This window comes from Caloenas nicobarica, chromosome 7, assembly GCF_036013445.1.
Source record: "Caloenas nicobarica isolate bCalNic1 chromosome 7, bCalNic1.hap1, whole genome shotgun sequence".
NCBI classification, from domain to species: Eukaryota; Metazoa; Chordata; class Aves; order Columbiformes; family Columbidae; genus Caloenas; species Caloenas nicobarica.
This window is the reverse complement of record NC_088251.1, coordinates 13429710-13455018: the sequence shown is the minus strand read 5'-3', so window position 1 is coordinate 13455018 and position 25309 is coordinate 13429710. Positions and strand designations below refer to the sequence as shown.

General features: G+C 44.8%; 1 protein-coding gene across 2 annotated transcripts in view; it reads right to left on the bottom strand.

Moving 5' to 3' along the window:
* The window catches only part of SH3PXD2A (SH3 and PX domains 2A), a 269229-nt gene that overhangs the window by 81342 nt on the left and 162578 nt on the right, over positions 1-25309 (bottom strand). Inside the window, exons 6-7 of one of the 2 annotated variants that reach the window (XM_065639536.1) lie at positions 19016-19044; positions 3760-3807 (exon numbers count right to left, since the gene is read on the bottom strand). In XM_065639536.1, coding sequence (XP_065495608.1) covers positions 3760-3807; positions 19016-19044 — 77 coding nt within the window. The remainder of the gene's footprint in view (positions 1-3759; positions 3808-19015; positions 19045-25309) is intronic. The other variant, XM_065639537.1, reaches the window with a different exon arrangement.

Sequence of the window (25309 nt, the reverse complement as noted above, 5' to 3'; positions counted from 1 at the left end):
TGCCCTGAACAAACAATCAGGACTTTGACTCATCTTCTTGATACTCCTGCACACCAGCTTATCACTCTTATGCTCCCTTTCCACCTACCAAAATTCAGGCTGTAATTGCACATTGATTAGTCCTGGAGGTCAAAGGCCACTCACAGCTTGTGACAGCAGGAAAGGGAATCCACCTCCATCCCTTATGTCAGACAGGAATTCCCCCCCAGTCCTAGCAGTGTTTCCCTTCTGAGATTAACAGCTCTTGGTGTAGCAATCCTGAGCCACAAAGCTCTAGGGACAGAGACAGAAGTTCAGCACCACCCATAACAACTGAAGGAATTCAGTACAAATTTGGTCTCCAGGTGTTAGCAATAAAACAGCACTGGCAAAAATCCTTTTGCCTCATTATAGATAAAATAAATATTTGGATAAGTCTATCACATGGGTTACTAATGCACTATCATTTCTGTGGTTCTTTCCTGAGCTCAGCCAGGTAGCTCTTTTGCTAAGGACAAAGCAATTCTGTTGCATTTTCAGAAAGTTTCAGAAGGAGGCAGCACCCTGCTATTAGGCAGAGATAGGACTGAAAACAGAGAGGGAAGGGTTTGACCATTTAAATAATTAAACAATTCAGAAGACTCAAAGCCAGAGAAGTTTGGCCTAAAACCTTGTCAAATCCCAAAGAATGCCTTAGAATAAGACAGGGTTGAGCACCATCCACACACTGATGGCCAGGTCAGCATGCAAACCCTCTCATCCCAGGTTAGCAGCCATGATCAATATACAAGAAGTTTCTCCATAAGTTAGCATCCATACACGCACCTTCTTCAGCTCCACAGCACTCATGTGCTCTGCAAGCCTTTCAGTACATGGGGAAATAGGTTCCTTACAAGCAGCCAGAACACTAGTCTTTCTTCTTATCTTCCTGGCTATAGATGAAGAAATCTGGTATAGATGGTAACTCCACGACCTGTACTAAGTCCCTCCTGGGCCCCATGGGTTGCTGCTACAAACCACTACAGGGAACCCAAGTTTGCATTGCTGCCGAGAAGGGAATATGGCCATCCATCATAGCAGCAGAAAATTTACCTGATACCTACATTTATTCCCCAGCATAAGGGGTGTGTAGTATTTTCTAGTCTTTCTAAGAACCAGGATCTGAATAAGCCTTCAAGAGTTTGGGACAAGTGGCAGCTTTAAGGTAGCTGCCAGTTACCAGCTTCCAGCACTGGAGTACGTGTCTGACGCACAGCTAAAACCAGCAGCAAAACACATCCCCACAGGGAGCGCATCAGGAACAAGCCTGGCCCATGGTAAATGGCAGATGCTCTCTCGAGCAAGCACTCCAGTTCGGTTCTTCCTTCTATACAGTCTTCAGCAGCATTTCCAACAAAATCCTGACAAACAGAGAAGTTCAGGGCTGACCTTTGCCAAATGGAGCTTGTTAGTCTCAGGATTCTTGTTTTTTATTTTTGATCTGCAAAGCTTTAAGACAGAGCCAAGAAAAATTAGAAGCAGGAGGGTGAAAGGAAAAGTAATAAAAAGTTGAGTCCTCTTTCCACTCCTTGGAAAGTTGGCTCTCTGAACAGCAATTCCAACCAACTAGGTTACAGGTAGCAACAGTTAAGAAAACTTAAGTATTTTGCACACAAACCTGCTAAACTGCTTGGAGATGTTCACACAGCTGCTAGATGGGGTCTTCCACCAGGCTGAAGTCACCCACATACTCTGGCATTTGCCCTGGTCCTGCTCCGCAGTGCAACGCAGTCACGTTACTCCACATGGCATAAAGCAGCCTAGCCAAGGAATTTAACAGCAGTTGGGGTGCCCCACCACAGCACCTTTCAGGATATGGCTGTATGACACCCATGTCTTTCCAAAGTAGGAAATTGCAATCCTCAGAGTTTCCACTTCACGAAGCAGGTTCATGGTCTCGGCTGGATCTAGTCTCCAAACCCCAGCCTAGGGCACAGGTATGTACTACGTGGGTGAAGGTCACATTCTAATTCAAGTCTGCTCTCTCAGCCTGCCACACTATGATACAGCCCACGGCAGGTCTGGAATGAAGAGTAGCTGTGCTGGAAACTAGGGATTAATTTGGATGAGAAATAAACTGAAAGGCCATATGAACTGGAACAGCATGTGGAGCTAAGAACCTGTCAGATGCACCAGAAGACTTGTGAGCAGGACTGCGTATCAGCATCCACCTTCTCTGGCACTATGCAATCCAATTAATCACTTAACATTTGCCCTATCATCATGCACAGATTTTTGAAGCTAAATTAGCAACAGGCATTTAGCTAAAAGTAGTCAACAGAAGGGAAGAAATTTGTAACCATTAAAGGCTTCACTTCCTTGCTCTTCAAGAAGGATGAAAGCCTTGGCATTCAATTTGTCATTCTACATACAGCAACATGAAACAGTCCCAACAGATGTAGAGAGTCAGTGAAACCCAACCTCCACTTTAGCCAGGTAATGCGAGGCCTTCCTGTCATTCCTTCCAAGTGACACCGCCTCTTCTGTCTCCTCCTCAGCACGTTTCTCTCCTGCTCAGTCTCGTTCTGTCTGAACTACCTGATGACCTACCAACCACCAAGCCCCTGTGACTGAATACTTCAGATATTTCTGCACTTTTATATCCAGCTACCACCATGAAGTTAGACCTCCTCTGCTAAGATTAGGCAGAACCCTCCCAGAAATATATTCAACTTTTGTCAAGGATAGTATTTCTGAAACCACAGCAATCTTGCTTACTAAAAACCTCAGACAAGCAAGCACTCATCCAATTAGTATGGTGGGATTTTGTTCATATACTTTGAACAGGGCACAAACTTGAATATTTACCAAATCAGGTATGGAAAGCAGCAGGGGTGTGTTTCCATCTTTCATTGCCTTAAGACTTACCTGTGGACCTGACCTAGGTGACCAGGCCAGCAACCTGTACAGACACTGTGTCTACGGCTCATGACAATTTTCACAAAGTCTGAAGGACCTCCTGTCTTGCATTCCATGGCAGATGACAAATGTTTGAAGAAGAAATGCACCGATTACTCAGGAGAAGTCCCGATTCCTTACACTATAAAGCTTAGTTTTTGCCTTGGATTGGATTGTTTCTCCCCAGACCCTGACACCTCACCTAGAAGTTGTTTCCCTGCTCCCTTATTCTTGAATCCTCGTGATAAGGAGTCTGAACCTCCCATGAAAACATCGCAATGCTCTCATGAAAATTTTGCATCTTTCTCCGAGTCCCTTGTTTTCCATATAAACCCCTTCCTACTGTTAAGTGGAAAAACGTGAGCAAAAAACCAAAACAAAACATGGAAAAACAAGAGCATTTCAGAAGAACAAGGAACAGAATTATGTTCTTTTCCCTCATCTCAACCCACGAGATTTTTCACTTTCGGTCCTCTTGTGCTCTCCTCTGTCCCACATGGGACAGTGAGAGAACAGCTGTGCAGGTACTTAGCTGTGCCCAGGGTCAACCCACTGCAAGAGAGGAAGCTACTTTGAATTGTGGCTTTGATTTGGGCAAGGAAGATACAGCACAGCAAACTACAATCCACTGCGAGGAACAACATCAAGGTGAGGCAGCAGTCAGAAAAGCAAAGCTCTTCCTTATAAAAAATCATGAATCATGAAAAAACAATACACAAGTAGATGACAGGTCCTAGATATCCACTGTCAGAGATTCACATTCAAGACAACTCCAAAAACACACACAGTTTGAACTACATGCTTCTCTTTAATGGCATGCAGAACACCAGGACAAGGATTTACCTGAAGCAACACTCTTTTTTGGAGTCTCAGACAAACTGGACATCCAAACTTGAAATCCAAGAAGGTGGCAGCCATGAAAAGAGAAAGTAATTAGAGAAACAAGAAAACAGTCATATCAGAAAGTTTGAAAGTTAGTCAAGACAGCTTTGAAAGAAAGTTTTTCTTAAGAGTGGTGTTGGCATGATGGGGACTCAGTTAATGGTCAATTCATAAGTACTACCCAGTTAATTTTTGTGTTTTAGGAGACTTACAGAACCTATGAAACTGACAAGTAGTGATCCAATTTTGAGATCTTGGAATAAGATATGGTCTGAGCTTATTCCCAATAGAACAGGGAATGCATACTAAGAGACAGTTTGACTCATTAAGCCTCAGACCTGCAAAAGTATTCAGCTTTGCAGCTGTTAATGATCCCCAAAAGACCAACAGGCAACTCGCAGAGATTGAGCTTAGCAAACACATGCAAGTTTCTACAAGCATTTTGTTACCCTGAAATAGCATTAAAGAAAAAACAATAGACAAATAATGCTCCACAAAAAAGAGCACAAAGCTCCAATAACAGTACACTCAAAGTACAACTAGAAACACTAATTTTCAGTCAATGACTATGAGGCAGAAACCTGGTTAAGGAGAAAGTTAGAGTTGCTACCAACAAGGTCAAAAGATTTCTCTCCCCGCCACGAAATGAGGTGTAAATACTTGGCTTTGGATTCTGGGAATAATCTTCAAATGTTAATTGTGGGGTTTTTTTTAATACCTGGAAGCATGTTTTAAAAGTTAGCAGGTTTGCCCACATTTCAAAATAAGAACCAGCAAACATTCCCCTTCTGTGGGATGAGGAAGAAGGAGGGCAGCTGTTATTCTCACATTGCCTCTGAGACGAGACAAGGAGAGGTGTTTGTATGCCAGGCTAAGAATTTCCTAAATTCTAACAAACAATTCCAAAATGCAAGTTTAAAAACTCATCTGCAACGTGGAACCTAGTTCTGGACCTACCAGTTTAACAGCAGAGAAGAGCTACCCTTTGGTCACTTGAAGAGAGGGACAAGCTATACCAGTGGCTTTGTCTATTTGACTTGTTATTGTCCTTTGACCAGCAGAATATCAAGACAGCCAAAAATCAGTAAGAGATTCCTAATATGCACATAACTGAGAAATTGCTAGCATGATACAAAGCATAAGAAACAGCTTTCAAACCTTCTCCCCAGAAACCAGAGGTCCAACAAATACATTGCTGTGTTTTCTCAGCGCTAAAGGAACAACGAGGTTTTGGAATCCTTTCTTTAGATCAGGCACACAATCTTCATTGTGTTAGAGCAAAACTGGAATTCAGGTTGATTTGGTGTTTTGCTTACTTTTCAGTAAGTTCTCAATAGTGGAAGTCCAGAGAAAAACCTGAAGTTTTCCAACTGTCTAACTCACAAACCCATGCACTGCATGGTCACAAAACAGTATGAAACACACTGGGGTAAGTTACAATAATTCACTTTGGATTGCCATTTAAGAAAAGAAGAAAAGGGCTCTGCATTGGTAGAGTACAACAGGAAATCATCTGGCAGAGTAACTTGTGCTCCAGCTTATGGGGGGAATATACAGAATGTTCCTATTACAGACTCGGGACATGCACGGAAAAGGGTGTGAAGGAGCTGTTGTCAGCAACTTGTCTATTAGCTTTTGAATAGACTTCCACTGCCTTCAGGAACAGGATTATGAACTTCAGTCAACTGTCAGATCTTTTTCCAGACAGAAGAACCTGAATATGGCAGTGATAAATAAAGCAGAAGATGTATTGCATGAGCAACCAAAAAGATTTCAAACAGTTTGCCCCAATCCAAGCTGGCAGCAAAAGGTTGAAACAGCCAACAATTAAAGATAGAAGGAATAAGCTGCGCTTAACAGCAGCTTACGGAAACCCTGGGTTCTCTTTGCTCAAGAAGAGAGGGAGTTTAAATCTAGATCTGCAGTACTTGTATCTACAAACACCCCATGTGAGATCTCAAGGAATCAAACTACCCTAAAAACCAATTCTGTTAGCTACTATCAATTTCTTAAAATTTCTTTTTAAACAAAGTATTTTTTATCCTTAACAAAACCACTGATCTAAGCCAGAACAAAAGGGAAATCTAAGTATTAACTGGTAAACAATCCCATAGATCCCCAGCATGGGGTCCCCAGCCCAAGAGGCTGCCTAAGAGCAGCAGCACCTCCCAGCTGCCCCAGCCTGACAGCAGCTCGATGTGGATGGGGTTGCTTTTGCAGCAGAAGACAGCTAGCATATTTCAGCTGCTCCTGCACATCTGCTTAGCATTAAACTTCCTTCTTGGGGATTTTTTTTTTTTATTCCAAGACATTTAAGCTCTAATTGCTACCAGCTTCTAAGAGTTCCCCCTACAAATAATAAAAATATCAGACATTAGTGATGGATTCCACTTCACAGAGAGCTCAAATGAAGAGCCGCAGAGGGAGCCAGGGTATGGGGAGGAGGTCAGAGGCCCCAGAAGCACACTGTGCCCAAGCCAACAAAACACAAGCTTTGAACAGTCCTGGGTTTCCCCTTTAGAACAGAGTTTTACTGGAATTCTGCATGGGGCTTGGAGCCGGTTTCCAATGGGATTGGTAACGGTAAACGAACAAACCCTCGCTTCCTGCCTCTCCTCTCCCCCATCGCTGCACAGCCGAGCGTCGGCTGGTCTCAGATGACTTGGAGGTGGGGGGAAAAATCTCAGTATTTGGAAGGGAAATTAAAGTTGCCTGTTCAAAGCAAGCCACTCCTAAGGCAATAGCATCCTGATTCTGCTCCTAACACCAACTCCCACTGCCCTTGCTGCCGGCTTCAGCTGGAGCCAGAACAAACCCCTCCGATTGGAATTATTTTTAAAAGCTCAAAAGAAACACAGGTCCATAAATTACAGCTGAGCCACAGGGCCGAGGCAGTTGTGCAAAGCACAGAGGAGGCTGCTCGTCAGAGCTGTGCTGCATAGAAATAGCAGCAGAGCAACCGTGTTGCTGGAAGCAGCTGCTGAACCCCATCCCATCTGGGTGGCCACCACGGAGGTGGACAACCCCCAGGTGGGTCAGCTGGGCTTCTGAGGTGGGGAAGGAAAGGAAGGAGTTGATGAGGCACAGGCTTTAAAGACATAACTAAGCTGGTTGCTGTAGTGTACGAAACACACGAAACAGATGATTTTAGATACCAGAGGCTTTTCTGCTGCCAGTGACACATCTGGCTGCTGCTCTTCCCACCACTGGCAAGAGAACAGGCACCAGACTGCTGGGGACCAATGCTTTACACTTGTGATACAGCCCCACTCACCTCATTTTAACAGCAGACTACTTGTCTTGTGTGCAGTTAGAGCAGAGAAAGCTTCAAGGAAAATCTACAGAAGGCATAGTCAGTCTAGAGTTGCATGCATGAGCTCAATGCTAACAAAATCCAGGAGATGCCACATTCATGGTTAGAATCATAGAATCATTTTGGCTGCAAGAAATCCTTAAGATCATCATTCGCATCAGTACTGCACATCCAGCTGGGTCCTGGTCCAGCAGGAGCAGAAGAACTGCTCCTCCACAGGCATTTGAGCAGTAGCTAGCTAGTGATGCAGGTTTCTTTTTGTCAGTGACATTCCTTAAAATATTCAGTTCAACACTGGGTCCAGCATCCGTTATTTAATACTATGGTAAAGGCCAGCAGGAACACCCCCCTGAAGATTCACAGGTTGCATATCACTGAGGCTATCAGGGACCTTTATTATACTATTTTTTTAAACTATTGTCTATATAGCTCTCTAACTTGTTAAGCTACATATTTCCCAACAATTTTCCTGTATTTATTCTGGGGAATTGGATCATACTTGTCACGAGTCTCAGCATGGTTGTAGTTCTGGCCATGCAGTCCTTGCTGCAAATGATTTCTGCACACAGTTGAAGTCAGCATGGGCGAAAGACAAGTCCCAACGAGTGATCTGGATGTGGCTACCTTGCTTTGGAGGGTAAAGAGATCTTAACTATACAGACATGACCTGTTCTAGGGAATATGCCTTCCATAGGAAATAACAGTCCAAGGTCCATTTAATTAATAAAACTTTTGTCCTCATGAAGCCCTACCTTAAACATCACCTGCGAATACCAAAATCTCCCTGCAGCTCTTAAGATGCATCTTAAAATACTGAGAAAAGGATTATAAGAACCAGTGGCCATGCTGAAGAGATGCTAACATCTGAAAGAGACTGCCCCTTTCCAACCGTGCTCAATTCTGTAGGTCATCAGTCCTTTCCATGAGGAGGTACTACTGTCTCAGTTATTCAAGGACCACAGGGGTGAGTGCAGCTGAGCATTCTGCAGATTCATTTCGCAGACATACACCCTTCCTGTCTTAACTGGAAGAGTAAAAAGAGACTAAGCAGTGCAATCTCAGACTAAACTCAAACTATACTGGCTTCCTGGGAAGTCAACGATCAGTGTTCCATTCCACTTCAGAGAACTTCACTGGTGGTCCAGTAACTGGCAGTGATTCCTCAGACTGGAGCTGGGGAAAGTAAGTGCTTTTTCTACTCATCACTGTTTAAATAAAAGGCATTAAGAGAAGAATAGGGGTGTTCTCGTCCCAACAGTGGTATCTGATAAGTCAGCAAGAAGTGAACCGACCAGGCTGTTCCTTAGAAAGGTCCATTTCTTAAAGGTGGCCTAGAGTCTTGTTCACTGTAATGTTCATCACATATGGCAGAACAGAAAAGAGAAATTAAGCCTTTATTTCAATCTAGATTTTGGATGTCAAGCCTGCCAATGAGTTGGTATAACTGAAGCACCATGTAGTTGTCCTGGACACTCAGGTGGGACACCTTTCTGCCCAGAGCAGGTAAGGAACCCCATGGGCTAGGTTCAGCCTATTTAATCCCTCCTCTGGGTGCTGCAGAGCTGCTTGCTGGTATTTTACTTCCACTTCTCCCCTCCTTGCTTTGTTTCTGCCCTCTTCAGACAAGCTGAGGAATAAACTCCTCCACCTGACAAGGTGAGGCTGACCATCTATGCAACAAAAAGCAGGAAGTTCAATGAGGACCCCTAAAATTGTGGGGCTTGTTTTTGATGCCATCTGCAGACAGAGCACCATGCTCAGTGTTCCACCATACTCTTGTAAGCTATCTCCAAACCCTTCATCCCCCAAACCCATTGACCATCCCTTGTCAGCCTGTCTCCAGGTTTCTCTCGTCCAGCCCCTTCCCCTTCAGCTGAGGCTTGACACTGGTTAAATGGGAAGGCAACGAGGTGCAATAGCACTAGACCACGAGAGGGAGACAGAGACACTTGGTGTTGCTAACCTCCCCCAGGAACAGAAGTTGTTACTTTTAACAGAGAATTACTCTGATACAGAGTGTACATGTAGCTCTACAACGTGGCTGTAAAATAGCTTGGAAAGAAGAATGCAGACGAGCCTTTATCTGAATTAGAACCATTTTCACACATTTCTAGTTCACACAATTCACTCATTCAATTAGGCAAAGAACAACAGACAGACAGAGAAATGGGAGGATGGCACAGAAAGGCTGCAAGTGTTTTGATCCATTTCAAACACCACAGCTCAAGGCACTCGGTTGAACTGCACCATTGATGTTTCTCCCTCCAGGCTCCAGAGGCACCTAAACAAAAATAACATTTGTGCCCAGTGTCTGACCCAGGGTGAGCCTGGTCAGCCACTTCACTTCCTAGGCACCACAATGACGATTTATTTGCTGCTGTGATTGCTGGGCAAGTAGCAGCCAACCCTGTTCCCCACCAGAGCAGCTTAAGTAAACTTTCCTTGCTCTTCTGTCTGTGGGATGCTGATGCATCATGTTTAAAGCAAGTGTTTTATTTAAGATACCCTTGAAAGAATACAGATATCTACTTGTTTTTTCTCTACTGGGACACTGCATTTTAGAGTAAACCTCTCTGCAGAGATATATCCTCTTCTATATACTGGAAGCAGAACATCACCTCCATTCCCCATGCCATCTGTTCAAGAGGCATTATCTTAAATGGCTACCTCTCAAAAAATACAGCTGAAGTGTACGAATAGGAGAACTGGCAGCTGGCATTAAATAAGGCCTTTAATTTTAGTCACATTCACCGAGTTCAGCCCCATCATGACCAGTCTGTGCAGGGCTTGTACTTGGGAAGAGGTGCTGCATTTGTGCAGGGCTGGGTGCAGATGTGCTGAGCCACAGTGATGAGCCCAGCAAGCACCTTCCTCTCCCCCGCAGAAGCAGCGGCTCTGGGAGCTGCTGGGGCTCCTCTCCTCCCCAGCACCAGGCTGCAGACCAATCTCAGACCACTTCCACTTGCCACGTAAGCAGAGCTGCCTGGCGTACGCCAGACCCACACACGCTGCTTGGAAAATGTTCACATCTGGCTTTCACGTGACTCGAGCGTGCCTCGGAAATTCATCATCTGGATAACTCACTCCTGCAGGGGAGAAATCCACAACCAGAGAGCCCTTTCCTGAGTTGGAACAGAGCAGTGCAACAAGAGGATTGTGGTCTCAACAAACTGCACAGGGACACACTCACCAACTGCATTTCCACAGCCTCATGTAGTCCTTCACCCTCTCTAAAATCACAAATGTAAAGGAAACTTAGCCCCAACTTTCTACTCTGTTTACTTCTGCAAAAGCCTGTCCTAATCCCATTTGCAGACCCAGAAGTATCCAGGATTGTTTAGTTTTTGTTTTGGCAGCCATAGCTCATATTAACTCTTTCCACATGGCAAGCAAGGACTGCTTCCCACATGATCACAGTGGTATGGCCCCTGCACATACAGTTTTGTAGCAGTTCCCAGTTTTGCTGGGAAGTGCCTAGAGTATCTGAACACTAATCCACATCTACAGCTGTACAAACTGAGAGCATCACTCCTCCAAGGGAAAAAAACCAGCCTCCAACATTGCCGAGAAAGGCAGAGAAACCCCAGCTGCTGCACTTGGAAAGTCACAGGTATGCATTCACACTCAGATTCTTTCATGGCTTGGAAAAAAAAAAAAAAGAGCAAGAATCAAATCGCACTGTGAAGAAGCCACACTGCCAAGCACAGAAAATGTACCACAGCATTGGCATGTCCAGACAGCCTGTTTTAACTGGCAGTAGACTGAGCTGGCCAATTGAACACCTTATAAAGTAAAGCTTCCAGCTGTCTCTGGTTAGATGAACCACTCCATCCAGAGCAGGCTGGTGAGGATTTTGCCTGTTGCACAGCCTGGACACAGGTCAGCCAGGATGTGACAGGTATCAAACCATGCACAAAGCTGGAGGCACTTGGGGAACACTGTTTTAGGGGTGACTGTTCTCAACAGCCTAAGGACGTGAACTCTACCATTCAGGTTTCCTTCTCACAAGAGAGATTCAAGTTTCAGGTACTCACCAGTCTGAGACTAAGTTATCTGAAACACTCGGGTAAGAGCTCTGTTCCTCTCAACCAGCCTGACCCGTCTGTGCCACATATGGATTCCTGCAACAGCTGAAGATCACCACCCTCCACTCCAGCTCCCAAGAACATTTCTTACCTGCCTTATCTAACATGCTAAAATCAGAATCCGATACCACACAGTTCGCTCTGTGCAAGAGAGAACAAACCCACGCAGGCAGTGTTAATACCATCTGCCACCAACAGACTGAGGAGGAAGGCAGAACGGGAGCAGATGGAGAAGAGAGAACTCCTTAAAAACCACAAGAAATGTCACTACACCCCTTGAGATACCAAGTGCTTTCTCAGCACTCAGCTGAAGGCGCTCTGAGGTATTCGCAGAGGTGCAGCATGCTGTTCTGCCCCGGCTGTGCTGGAGACACGCCTCATACTTGCAGTCCTTCCCTGCCCCTCAGGCTCCCTGCCCTCTATCCCCAACACGAGGCTCTGTGCATCATCGGTGCTGAACTGAGAACAGCAAAGAGCACAAACACATTCCTTCCCCTAATCCTGTACCCTGTCCCCACACTTCAGCTTAAAAGCCAAGGAGCAAAACAAAATCCGCATGCAGCACACAAATGAGTCTTCCTCTCTTACCCCTTCTTCCTCCCACCCCAGCATATAGGCCACCCAGAAGAACACAGTGATCCTGTACATCTAACAGGCCACGTGTCTTGTCAGCAGAAAACTGCAGCAGTGCAGAATGAAGCCTCCTATCTGCTCTTCAGTAGCCTCAGGCAGAAGTCCAAAGCATTTCAGTTTGAACAGTGACTTTAAAAATATGGTGTACAAGAAGAAGTGTGAGATCAGTTTCCTCCTGCCAGGATACTACAGGCTGGATTTGGAGTGTGGGATTGAAGTGGACAGATTCTCATCTTGACTGAAGATGCAGAATTGGGTCACACACAGACAGACGCTGCAAAAAGATTAAGTCTGCCTGACTGGGCTGAAGCTCTTCCTCAAATCCTGCTCTGTGCCAGTGCACCTGAGCACAGAGCAATAGCCCTGCTTTGGAAAAGACAGAGTAGATGTTCAGTCAATTACATGAAGAACTTGTTAAAACAAAAAAAACCAAAAAACCCCGACTTATGGGCTTGTTTAAAAAAAAAAAAAAAAAAACCACACACACACCACACACACACGGGAAAGAAAACGAGCTGGTTTGGGAATTGCTGCATCAGGCAAAAGCCCATAAACTGAACAAAAGTTAGAGTTCAGCAAATTCACTAGATGAGGAAGAATAATTCTCCATCACGAGAAGAGGAAGCTCAGTCATCAAGGACTAAGCTGAGGATGCACATTAAGATAATTAAATACTAACTCATTCCAAAACCAGGCCCAAGATGTACAACCCCAGTAATTATACGCTAAAGTTTGTTTGATCCTCTGTTGCTATGCTTCTGTCTACTCTACCCTTCTTTTATTACTAAATCCTTTATCCTTCTCTTAAGAAAAAAAAAGAAGGAAAAAAAAAAAGCTATGTGAGAACCAAAATGTTCTGCCAGCATCTGCTGTTTCTGAATTCCATGCAGTAATTAGTACGTACAGCCAAGAAGGTTAATCGTATGATGGAAGAACAGATCCTGATTTCTGATCAGGAGCAATCCTGTCAGTACATGTTTGTGAAGTTACAAAATAGCAACTGACAAACTCCCTAGTCCAGCCATCCTTGCCAACAGCCCACATGGCACCAAGGAGCCAGTCCACCATCCCTGTTCCTACACTAATTGCAGAAAACAATGCGAGGAACACAGCAGGCATGTGTGATTCATCAGGACACAAACATGCACATGCTTCGGTCTGCAGGGATCATGTCATATTGCAAATGTCTTACAAGGATTAAGACACCAAGCCGAAGCTACGTGGTTTAAGATGTTCCTGGGCCCTTGCCATGAGCTTGGACAAACTTAGATCCCCATTCACCACCTTAAAAAAAAATAATTAACCTTCCAAGCTGAAGCTTTCCTTCCGGATGGGGTATAGGGAGACAGACTCCAGAGACAAACACCATGAGAGCAGAACGACTCAAACTAACATTTGAGTTAAGACACACATTCTAGTTTTGCTGCTATCACCTGGGCTCGGCTTCATTAAGCAATAACCAACTGCCTGCTTTGTTACACACGCATTCAGTGCAGGTAGCCCCAAGACATCTGTTGCAGTCGCCACTCTGACAGAAGAGGCATCGTCTCATGCTGGGATTCACCATGTTAGTTAATTGGATTTTTCAACATCTTTAGTTAACAGGCTTTTCGATTTGGCCCCATTGAGAACCCATTTAAAAGGTTCAGGCCTCCTCAGCGGAGAGGGGAAAAAAATCAAGACAGATTTAACAGTCAGCTGAGTAAGTTCAGGCATGCCTACAGCATGCTAGCAGTTGTGTCCACAGCTCTTCTAATATTAAAAGGACACCCACCACTCCAGATAACATCCCATCAATACTTCAACAACCTTACAGCAGAGCAAAGGCAGCAGCATGCCTGTCTTGGAGAGGTCCTTCCTTCCCCCTTCACTGCAGCCACCTCCCACAAATATAATAAAATATCTGCCAGGGCTGCAGGTTGTATGTCCCCTCCTCTCTGCAGTTAAATGCCCGCTCCAGGGCTAAGAAGCTGGCAGAGGGCTCCACACTCACAGTTGCGTCAGCAAAGCTTTGTCCCTGGGGTGAGCACCTCGGTCCTGTGACAGGTAGAGACACCCCCAGCCACACAGCCTTGCTGGTCCGGCTAATGGCTCACACATCTGCGACGACCCCGTTGAATGATTAAGCACAGACAGGCTAGGACACACCATTCATTTTCTCCGTATCACCTCAAAGGAGGCAGTTCAAACTGAAGCTAAGAAAATAAAGCTCATTTATAAAAATAATTTTTTAAAAATGACACATGCCATGAAGCTGTAAGACACACACAGTGTGGCAGGACCAGAAAGGTTAAACGCTGACATGATGAGCATAGCTCATCTGCAAAGGCAGAAAAAGCCAGAAGTTAAGCCATTTCCCTTCATAATTACAAAGGAAGCAGAAAAAACTACCCCTGATAATTCAAAGAAAGAGCAATTAAGGCACTTCCCTGAAGCTGACAGAGCATGCATCCTCAGTGTGCAAGAGGGAGGAAGAGGGTTTCCCTGGTAATGAAGAATTAGGCTTAAGAATCAAGTCTTGCTGTCAGCTCCACCCATAAGCCCAAGGCAGTCATCCCACAAAGTGATTAGCCATGAGGGCCCTTGGTGTCGTTACAATCATATGCTTGTTTTTGACTTGGAGGCCCCACTTTCATCATTGTTGCAACTCTCTCAACTCTACTTAATTTCCTCCTTGAGGGAAAAGAAAGCATTACAGACGTTTCTATAAAAAGTTTGAGAAGTAGCTTCCAATGGACTCTGAAGTTTTCATTTACTTGCCAGTGGACACATCCTTCCTAGTTTTAGAATACAGGAGGGAAAGGAAGCGGAGATTGCTGTCTGGGTGCTGCCATAATCTGCTAGTCCAAAAATTGGATGTGGGAACCAAGTTGAAGGACAGTTCTCCCTGCTGAGGGAGCCAAGTCTCATCAGCATCCTCACTGAGGCAACATTGGCTTGAACCAAATTGCTACATTAATATTTTAAGTGCTCAATTACAGAGGCTATTTAAATAAGACTTCAGCTGGCAGACTCAGCCAAAGTACAGCCAGACTGATGCAGGCAGGATCTGATCAACTGGAGAACAGAGACACTGCAGTACTGATGGAGCCATAACTTTTTTTTAAAAAAAAATTTACTCCCCCTCACTTGGAGGAGCATCCTACCACATAACAATAAGATGCTAGAGAAAGCCCCTGAGCAGCAGCTTGAAGCCAGCTGTGTCCCCAGCAGTAAGCAGGGCAGTCAGAGCAGTGGGAGTGAGCAAGCAGTAGAGTTTTTCATTATGATTTCAGAAGGGGGTGGCCAACATTGCTCCCGATAGTGCACACTGAAAGCGGCAGGCACAAGGGCTTGGCTGCCTACAAGGCAGGTGGCAGAGATCCCCTGGTGGTGGTGCCTTAGCTTTGATAGCAAAGGTGAAGCAGCATCTCTTCTGCTGGGTTTGGCCCCACCATTAGCAAGGAGAACCCTCTCAGTAATTGAGGAAGCATTGGCACTCGTTGTGGAAAAGCTGTGGAGCCCACACCAACTCCCTCCTGCCACCAAACAGCAGGTCCAGCTGCTTGCTTCAGTTTCATGACTGGGGAATCTGACAAAAACTTGGGTGTGAAACCAGCCAAGATAGATTCTCAGCAAGGCAAGAGGGAAAGATCATCTTACTCCAGAGTCTGAAACTTGCTCTAGCAAGCCAGGCAGTGGGGAGGGGGCACATCTTTGGGGAGAAACATACTCCAACTGGTTTTACAAGCCCTATGAGGATTAGCAGATGTCTCAAGGGTTAATTAGTTCACCATGCACAGATGGTAGCTGGTAGGGTTTACAGAGTGGATTAACCTAATTTGTGGTTTGTAATGTACCATGCAAATATCCATTACTAGACTTGTAGCAATTCTGCCCTTATTTTGATTTGAGCAGAGAAAACCACACAATGGATGCTTGCATAGAAGTAATACCTACTTTGAGTGACAAATGAGTTGCTGTTCACTTGGTTAATGCGATCAACAAATTGGAGTCTGAAAAGTAATTCCTTCCCTTTTTGCTACCATGGGTCTTTGGAGGGACCTAGATGAGATCATTTGTTGGGAGTGTACAGAACATGCCCACAATAATGACTCCTTACAGTTGTACTGGGGTCTCTTCAGCACTGACAGATGGTCATAGAGCAACAATTCAATTGCCTGGAAATATGAAAGCAGCTTTCTGAAGCAGCTCTGCAGCATATCAAGTAAAACCCCACAAATTCAAAGTAACAGCACATGTGGCAGTTGAGGCCACAGCAAACGCCTGTGCCTTCGCAGAATCTCAGCTGCTTCAGTGAAGCTCCAGGTCTCTGTGCTGACTGCAAGTTACAACATTTACAATTAGATCATACCCAAGTGAAGGGCAGTATGTTTTTATAGCACTTTGCACAACTAGGAAGCCTGGAGCAGGGCTGGCATGCAGAGATGCTCCAGATCAGTGCAAGACTCGCCTCTGTTTAGCTAAGGATGTGCCACACTATTGCATTTGGTTCAGAAGGTCTCAAATGTTTACAGCCAATATCAGCTGCAGCAATAAATGTTTCCATAACTCCTATTAAAATCTGAACTTATCCAATTTCTCCCTGCTCTAAGGGAAGAGCACAGGACTATTTAGACATGCACTGTGGCAAGGCAGAGGGCAGGACAGAGGTGACGCTGGCTGTCAGAAGCATTCCCCAAATGTTTCTGCAATCGGCCACGCTTGTGTCGTGCCCGCACATGCTTGAGCCACAGCAGCTGCGGATTTCTGCTGGACAGCCGTGCTCACACCCAAAAGCCTCCTTCCAGCACATCTTTGGTCAAGACAGAAGATGTGTTTGCAAGTCTGATTTGTTCGGAGGTGCTTGCACTTAAAAGTGCCTGTATGTCTCTTGTTTAAAGACAGATTAGTGTCTGCACCTATGGAGAAAACTATGCTTCAAAGCTATTTGTTATCTAGAAAGACTCTCACAGCACACCCTGGAAATCTGTGCTTATTTATCCCCTCACTTGTTCAGGCATCATAAAGCTGGTCTTTGTTAGAGGCTGTAACTACCAACTCCCCTGGCATATTCCTTCGCTCATTGTGTGCACACTCCCACAACATCGAGCTTCGAACAGAAGGAAGCATTCCTTCGCCACTCTAAAAATCAGGCAAGAAGATGGCAGAGAACAGAGTCCCTTTATGCAGCTCACTTTGGTCAGAGAGCTGCTTCACATTCCTCCTTCTACAGGGTAAGAGGAGAAAAAGCATCCCTAAACGCCACTGTTTCCAAGCCCCAGCTGTGTGAGCAGCCAAGCACCAAGACACAGAGGAAGGAAATACCCGCAAAAGGAGACCTGGCAGCACAGGGAGGTGGGACAGCCAAGTGGGGGGAGCCTGACCTGAGCACCCACGCCTCACAAAGGTGGATGAGATGTCACTTGGGATGCTCAGGGCAGGAGGCCAACAAAGAGCCCAGCAAGGCAGCATCCACAAAAGACATCTCAGCTACACCGGCTCAACTGAATCCCTCTTCCCTCAAAGTCACAGCAGATCAACTCCTACTTCCCCGCCACAGGAATGGAGGAGGAGCAGTTTCCTCAGACTCCCAAAACAGTTCCTTACATCTCTTACAAGATTATTGCAACTCCTGCGCATGTCAACTGGTACACTGAACCCAAAACTCCCATGGCTTCCTAGTGCTCTTCTAGGTCAGTGCTAAATCAAGCTGCCCCAGAGACTTCAGCAACATTTTTCAAAGGTCTTTACATAGCCCAAAAGTCCCCAGTGCTCAGGATGTTGCACCGAGACAGAAGGTCCCGCGCTGAGCTCTGCCTTCTACCAAGTCACTTGGACCTTTCCAGTCAGTCTCTCTAGATAAGGTGCTGCTGCCAATTTAATTCACAGTCCATTGTGAACAAACACTTCACTTAACATTACATTAGTATTACATTTAGGAGGTCTTAGAAGCTTTGTAGGAAATCAGGAAGATGAAGCGTGCCCTAGTTTATTGTGTTAGGTCAGCACTTTGTACCATGCTTGCCCCTTCATTACCACAATCCACTTGAAGGAAATTCAGGGAAAGGTACCAAAAGTATTGGGCTACAAAGGCAACAGCCATTTGAAGCACAGGACATCAGGGTCAAGCAACAGCTTCGCTGTAGTGCATCACTCGGCTTATTACAGGAGTACAGCTTAAAAGCTCTCATAATTAACCACCAAATCAATCTAGACAATGACATTCATTGGAGTCCAGTGTGTTACATTCATCTTCCCTTCTTTCCCAGGGACTAAGCCGTTGCAGTGTTTCTTCATCATCTTAAAAAGCAGGAACAAAAATTCCTCCTGTCCCCTGCACACAGGCCAGAGTTAACCAGGAGCTGCTACTGGTTTGAAAGGCCTCTCTTTGGATGCCCCAAATGCAATTTGGAGCACCCAAAAGTCCAAAAAGAAGTCAATGAGAGTTGCAGGTGCTCAATGCTGCTTAGGGAAAAAATAAAAGGAAAAAAAAAAAAAGGAAAAAAAAAAAAGCCCTGACACATCCAGCTCAGAGCAGCCAAACCCAGAGGCCCGTAATTACACGTCCCTATTGAAAACACATCTGTAAAAATCACTAAGAGCTACAAGGGGAGGGGAAAAATTGCACATATATAGTTTCAAATCAGGATTTTTATAGGATATTTGAATCCAGGATCTTAAAAACAAAACACTGAGCTAGAGCCTTCGAAGCAGCCCAAACACAAGCACTGAGAATGTTTTGCATCAGAAGCCTCACCAAAGCCTTTTGGAAAAGAAAAAAATCAGATCAGAAAAGCATTCTATTTCCCTCCAGAAAAGAATTCAAACTCTCAAGCTGCATTTTGACTGTTTTTTCAGGTAAAGATTGAGTTATTGACTTAAAAAAAAAAAAAAAAAGAAAGAGCATTTTAATACAATTATCATCTCATACTGGAGAAGGAGCTGTATAAATACAGTTGGAGAAAAGCAGTCATTTTAACTGCAATGCTACATAAGGTGGGTTTCTTCTCCTCTGCAGTGTAAAGGAAAAGATCCGACGCCTGTCTCCAGCAGGCTTCAGCAACTAAAAGTTAAACTGCTATACAATTTCATGCAACACAAGATAACGGGAAGGTTTAAAAAGAGCTGGGGAGGTAGCGAGGGGGAAAGCAGGGGGAAGGTCCTCTCCATAGTCATGCAATACATAAAAAGTCTGGTATCTTACCTGATTTTCTTTTTGAAGATCCATAGTCCCTGAAAAAAAGACAACAACAAATAGACATCGTTAGAGCTGGAAACGGTGGTGAGGGAACAGGTACCTCCCAAATTTCCACCCATATGCTCAAGGGCTCATCCTGTGTGCTCCCTCCTTTAAAGAGGAGGTGAGGACTGCCGGGCATTGAGGGGCCAGGACGGGTCCTGGGCAGCACCGGCTCTTCATCACCATCATCATCAACAGCAGCTGGGGCTTCTGCAGCACCAGGGGCTGGGGGAGCATGTGATCAACCAGACAGAGCAAACCATCCACAACCAGCAAGGCAGGGGAGAAGGGTGTCATTTTTTCCCCTTTAAATTGAGCTATTAAATGCGCAGCTACTGGATTAACCCCTGACATTCCCCTGGAGAGGAAAGAGAATATTAACTGTTTGCTGCAGGAGTGCGGCTGCTACGGGCTTATTGGGCATTGCTTGCAGTCCTCTCCTTTCAGAGGCTAATTAATTTGTGCACAACCTCCAGACCCCTCCTAGTTATCTCTGACAACCGCTTATCTCCTGCAAGGAAAAAAAGCCGCCACCACCACCACCAAACTTTGTCCTTTCTTCCTTCTTCCAGCATGTGGAATGAACCCTTACTTTTCTGTAGCAATTTAATGGGTGCCGGCACCTTTGCTTGTGACAGAACAGCTGAAAGCTCAGACAGCTGCTGCAGAAGTGGAAAGAAATTACAGAAGGAACCTGTGAGAACTGATTGGGGATAAGCAGAACCGAGGACAGAAACACTTCGCTGTGCCTGCGCTTCCTCCTGGCGCTCTCGGGAGCCTCTCAGACCTGGCTCTGAAATGGTCCGCACAGGCAGGAGCCTGCGAATGAGGTCTGGCAGGGACAGCATCGCTGTGCGGGCACAGTCACACGCCACACCCGGTGGCATTGATATTGGGAAAACCACCCGTGAACCTGCTGCAGAGGCAGGTTCAGTTTGCAGGAATCCCACCAGAGGGGCAGGCAGCAACCTCTAAATTCTTGGGGGCCAGGCTGCTAGGAATGGGGGTTTTGTCCATTGCAGTGTGTTGTGTGCTCCAGCCGAATCACAGAAGGAATGTCCCAAACTGTGTATGTATTTTCAAGAGAGTTTGGGGGATCACCTGAAGAAACGACACATGTATGACAGGTATGTCTACCAATAAAATCTTTCTCACGCCCTCTGCATGTATCCCATGCCTTACATGTCTAGAATTTTCTTCCAGTGAGTAATAACGACTTGGGAGTTTTTTGCACTCTTTGAATTTTCCAGTGTAATTTCTATTTCAATTAAACGGTTGTTTTGTCAGCCATGTCTGCAGTTGTATTTGATGTGAAGATGCTACTGCTCATGAATAGGGTGCTTCTTCTGCAGAAGTGATATCATATGCAAATATAATGCCTGCTATATGGTGCCTGAAACAGAGACCCCTCAGAATGAGCCAGGGAAGGCACAATACCCGAAATGTAGTCCTCTGGCCCAGTTCCGCTCCCATGCCAGCCTGGAGCTTTGTGGTCACTGTCAGTACAGCTCTCTTGGCATGTGAAAATCTGTGTTTGATTCTGCCCTGAACTGCCTCTCTTCTGACAGCACTAAATGGCAAGAGGGTGAAACTCTGCTGAGATCCACACGTGTAATTTGCTTTAACCTAGTATCTCAATTGAGCACTGGCTTGATTACCACTTCAATCCCTTTCGCCTGTCCCGGCTTTCTGAAGCAAAGCTCCTGGACCTTCTCGTTCTTGCAGATTTGCGCTGGGTTCAGCTGGGATTCCCCTCGCCAGCACATGGTGTTCCCACCTCCCCACTTCTCTCTGTGTCACACAAAAAGGTTGCATCCAGCTCCTGCAAATATTAGCACCCATGAGGACCCTGGGAGGACAGTGTAGCTGGGCATGATCCCTAGAAGATAAACAAGACCATCCTTCCAGGCTTTCCCAGAAGGCCCTCAGTGCACACTTCCACTACTGCCAGCCAGCCGTGCTGTGGACACCCCACAAGCATCGTGAGAGAGGCTCTAGATGAACAGAGGATGCACAGCAGGGTGAGGACAAGCAGCATTAGATAGACAGGGAACAGCCTTCAGCCTGATTGAAGTTGCAAAAAAAATAACACCCCAACTCCTTTTCCCACTTAAAAAAAATAACACAATTTACCCAACTGGAAATGGGATACTGATTGATTGATATGGTTAATGAGCAACGTAAAATGGATAAAAATGTTGCTGAACATCTTTGCTCACCACATCAGGCTAAAGTCAATACCCAGGTTTGGGAAGTGCAGTGGAGGAAGGTAATTTTGACGTGATCTTGCTGTGTACCAGAGACAAACGCCACAATGCTCAGAAGTCAAACCTCCATCCTGGATGTTCTCCCGCATCTTCCAGCCCACCCTCTAGCTGGTTTTAGGGCTGTGTGACCGACTGTAGTAAGCTTTTAAAGGAGGCTTGTTCTTTAGTTCTAAAGCATGACTCATCCATGCAATTTAAAGAAGGCAAAGATTTTTAAAAAAGGCAAAATCTTGAAATTGTTTTTTCTTGCTACACACAAATCGTGGTATGACAAGAGATATTACTTAATAAAGAACTTTTACACTTTTTTTTTTTTTTAAACCTGTCCAGTTTCTCATCTGGCTGGCATTTCTTACACAGTAAAATCACATCATTTATGGAAATCTACTTGCCCTTAAGTTTCCTCACTCGAGCCCTGCAGTGGGCAGACACGTCCCACATCACACCACTAATGGAAGCACAGACCACTGTTCTCAAAATGATGTGGCAAGCCACATTGCTGGTCGAACAGCCAACATGGTGCCAATAGAGACAGTAACTGTTCATGTGGGCCAGGAGCTCTGGTCCAGCGAACCCCATCATTGCTTCTCTCCTGGCTCGTGAATGGTGAAAACAAACCTTTATACTAGTTTGAAGAGGGAAAAAGCCCCTTACTGTTGCTGCAAAATGTACAGTTGAGCGATTTAGGGTCAGCTACAAGAGGGTGAAGCAGCAAGTAGCTCTCAGGGATGTTCCTCTGAGACCAGTAGGGTAACTTGCACCATCAGAGGATCCAGAGTGTATTCAAACTCTGGAAAGCCCAACTCTGCTTCACTCTCCTCTCAGTGCATGAGGCTTACAACTGCATCATGCCACCGTCTCTGACCAGGCTGCCCTGGGGAACACCAGCACGAAGGGAGGCACAAGACACCTTTCCTGCTTGCTGCCCCATGCTCAGCCAGCTCGCACTGGGTGCATCCCCACCTCACAGTGCTCCCAAACGGCACCCAGGATGTCCCTCCAGGTCCTAGGTACCATGGCATTTTATGCTTCTAAAATGTCCTTCTTAAAATCCAAATGAAGACCAAAATGAAGTGGGAACCTCATTCAATTAAGTTATTTGCAGAAAGAAGTGGCTGCTGCCCAAAATGTCTAAAGAAAAACATATGATGGGAGAAAGGTGTATTAAACACTTCACTGACGTGGAGCTGTAGTAAAAGAAGGCAACTGAACCTACAACTTCTGGTCTTAGTTTCCAGTCTTAAGCTTCCAGTCTTAAGGACAAGATCATCCTGCTAGAGGAAATTAAATGATCATTACAAAATATATATTTGAATCACCACCACCCCTCAACTCACCAAAAAAAAAAAAAAAAGAGCCATCAATCAATCTGTTGGGCAAGTTTTCATCTTTTATTCTTTCTGTAACTTTTAAAGTCAAGTCTTATTGGCTTCTGATTTTGGTGTTCCTAAAGTCCATGTATCCCATGTCTCCCTGTCTTGTTGCTTTTTGGTTCACTGACATTTCACTCATAAAATCAGGACAAAGCAATATCAAATAAAATCGAGCTTGAAATAAAATCTTCATCTCCTCAATGAAACCCTGAAAATTAGGACTTGTTCCTCCTAGTGAGGATGGGAAAAAAATCACTGCTGAAATAGAAGGCAAAGAGGGTATAGCAAATAATCTGTCTGGGTAAAGTGCTCTTTTTATGCATATTCTTTTCTGCTAATGAAGAAAGCCTGTGCTGCTGCTTTGCAATAGCAGCAGCAAGGAGCTCTGCCTGACTCCATATTTATTTTTTATGCCCTATTATTTCACATGTGATTCACTGATATCTTTCCCCTCTCCCAAGTGACGATCTATAAGGTGAATACTTCTTAGCCTCACTATTTTCATTAGTGTAAGGCTGAAGTATTGGATTATGTCTCCAAGATAATAAAGGAAATTATTTAATGGTTTCTCTTAACTGAAACAGCTTCCAAGTAGAAACTCTGATCTTCTCCTGCAGTACAGACTGCACTTGGCACACTGCTAGCCCTTAAATCAGACAAGAGACCTGGCGTGGCAGAAGAAAAACCCCTTCCAAGGAAAGGTACAATGAATGTCATGTCTGCAGCTACACAGGGAAGGTCATTTTCTTTTCAGCTCTTGCTCTTTTTATCTTTTTATCTTTATACACATACACACATATTTCCATTCTTCTTCAATTTTTATATGAGAACAGATATCACGATTCTAATTTCCCTTCTAGCCATAGCTACAAGAACAGCATTGAACCCAGCAGGTGGACCTAGAAATAGCTCTGGCAGGTCCCTTCTTCATTAGCCAGGATCACTGCATACTCTAACAAATGCCTTTCACAAAACCAGCATATTTCTAGCCTTTTTTTGGATCAGAATATAGCAATTTTGTCTGAAGTCTTCCTGTGGGGCACCACCTTTAGCTGACACAGAACCTCATTACTGGCAAGAAAAATATGTCCTGCTGCTAATGATATTAAAATATCACTGGGCGAAGCACATCACACAAGCTGGACACACTCTTCTTGCTTTAACAACAAAGGAGAGAGAGGATGGACCTTCTTTCTCATCAGCATTACACCAGGATAACGTTACTCACTTGACTTCTAGCAATGAATATGAAAAGATGATGAGCATTGCTATAATGCTGATTGCCCTGTTATCACATTCAGCTATCCACAGTGAGTCTGGACATTCGTGAAAGATAAAAATATCTTCTGTCATTGAATTTATATGTTACTTGCAATCTAATTTAATTACAAAGTTTCTGTTAACAGTGTTATGGGAAAGTTTTATGGCACACCCTTTCTTTGCCGCTGTATTCAGTGAGAGTTAATAAACATTGATGTGTGCATGTGTCTATTTCCATCTATTTAAATACATACAGATATACACAAACAAGCAGTGGCACAGTTGGGAAGCTGTTTAACAAATGAGGAGTATCCTGACATTTGTTCAATAAAGCCTAAGAAATGTTCCAAAAGGAGCAGAAGACTGGAGGTGACTAGATGTGTCTGTGATGGAGTGTACCCCTCTCTTTAGCCATTACTCTAATTCCATTTGATTTGTATTTTGGCACAGAGGGCTTCTCCTGCATCCCCCACGGAGATCCAGCAAGTCAGCAGAGACCTCCTGCTGCAACCAGGAAAGGCTGCAGAGCAACACTGCAGCAGCTGCTGTGTTGCAAGGCTGCAACTTGGCTCCTGCTGCCGCTCAGAGGTCATTGATTCAGTTAGGGGACCTCATCCCTGTGGTATCTGCGATGCAAAGGCTCTTTTTAAAAGCTTCTCCCCTTTGCCACGGGACAGTAAACCCAGTAAGCTCACCCTGTGGGATTCCTCCTTTCTCAGATACATCATCTTTTAGCCCCAGGCCTCTGCCTGTCAGTGCAGCAAGGCAGGCTTGGCTTCAACTCATTTAGCAAAGATTTCAGACAACCGTGAGTTTCAACCATGAGAGAAAATGGTACCTGCAAAGCATGAGGAGCTGTCAGACCCACGGAGGGGCTGGGCCGGGGGAGATGCACAGCAGACATCTCATCAGATGAGACAGAAGCTAAAGGGAGAGTAAATCATCTTTCTGTCTCCTTCTCAGTGTTTGCTGTCCAAAGGAGACGAGACAGTGACAAACCCTGAGTAATGGAGGTTAATCTGTATCCTCTAGAGCATTTTAATACATAAATAAAAATTGTTCTGTATTTGTTGGCTTTTGTTAATTCATGTTTTAAATACATCATAGGCATTTGTGTTCCCATGCTCCTTAATTCCTAGAGGTCTCTAGTGGTGTGGGCAGGCTGCGGTGGAGATGCATGACATTTCAAACAAATAACTTGGATTATCATTTAATCGCCAATGATTTGCCAAGCAGATCAAAAGCACAGAAATGTTTTAACAAGAAGGTGCACTCTCTCCTTCCCAATACTCATACAGTTAGCAGTCAGTAATGAAGACCACTTTTTCACAAACTATTTTTCTTAGCACTGCTATCAG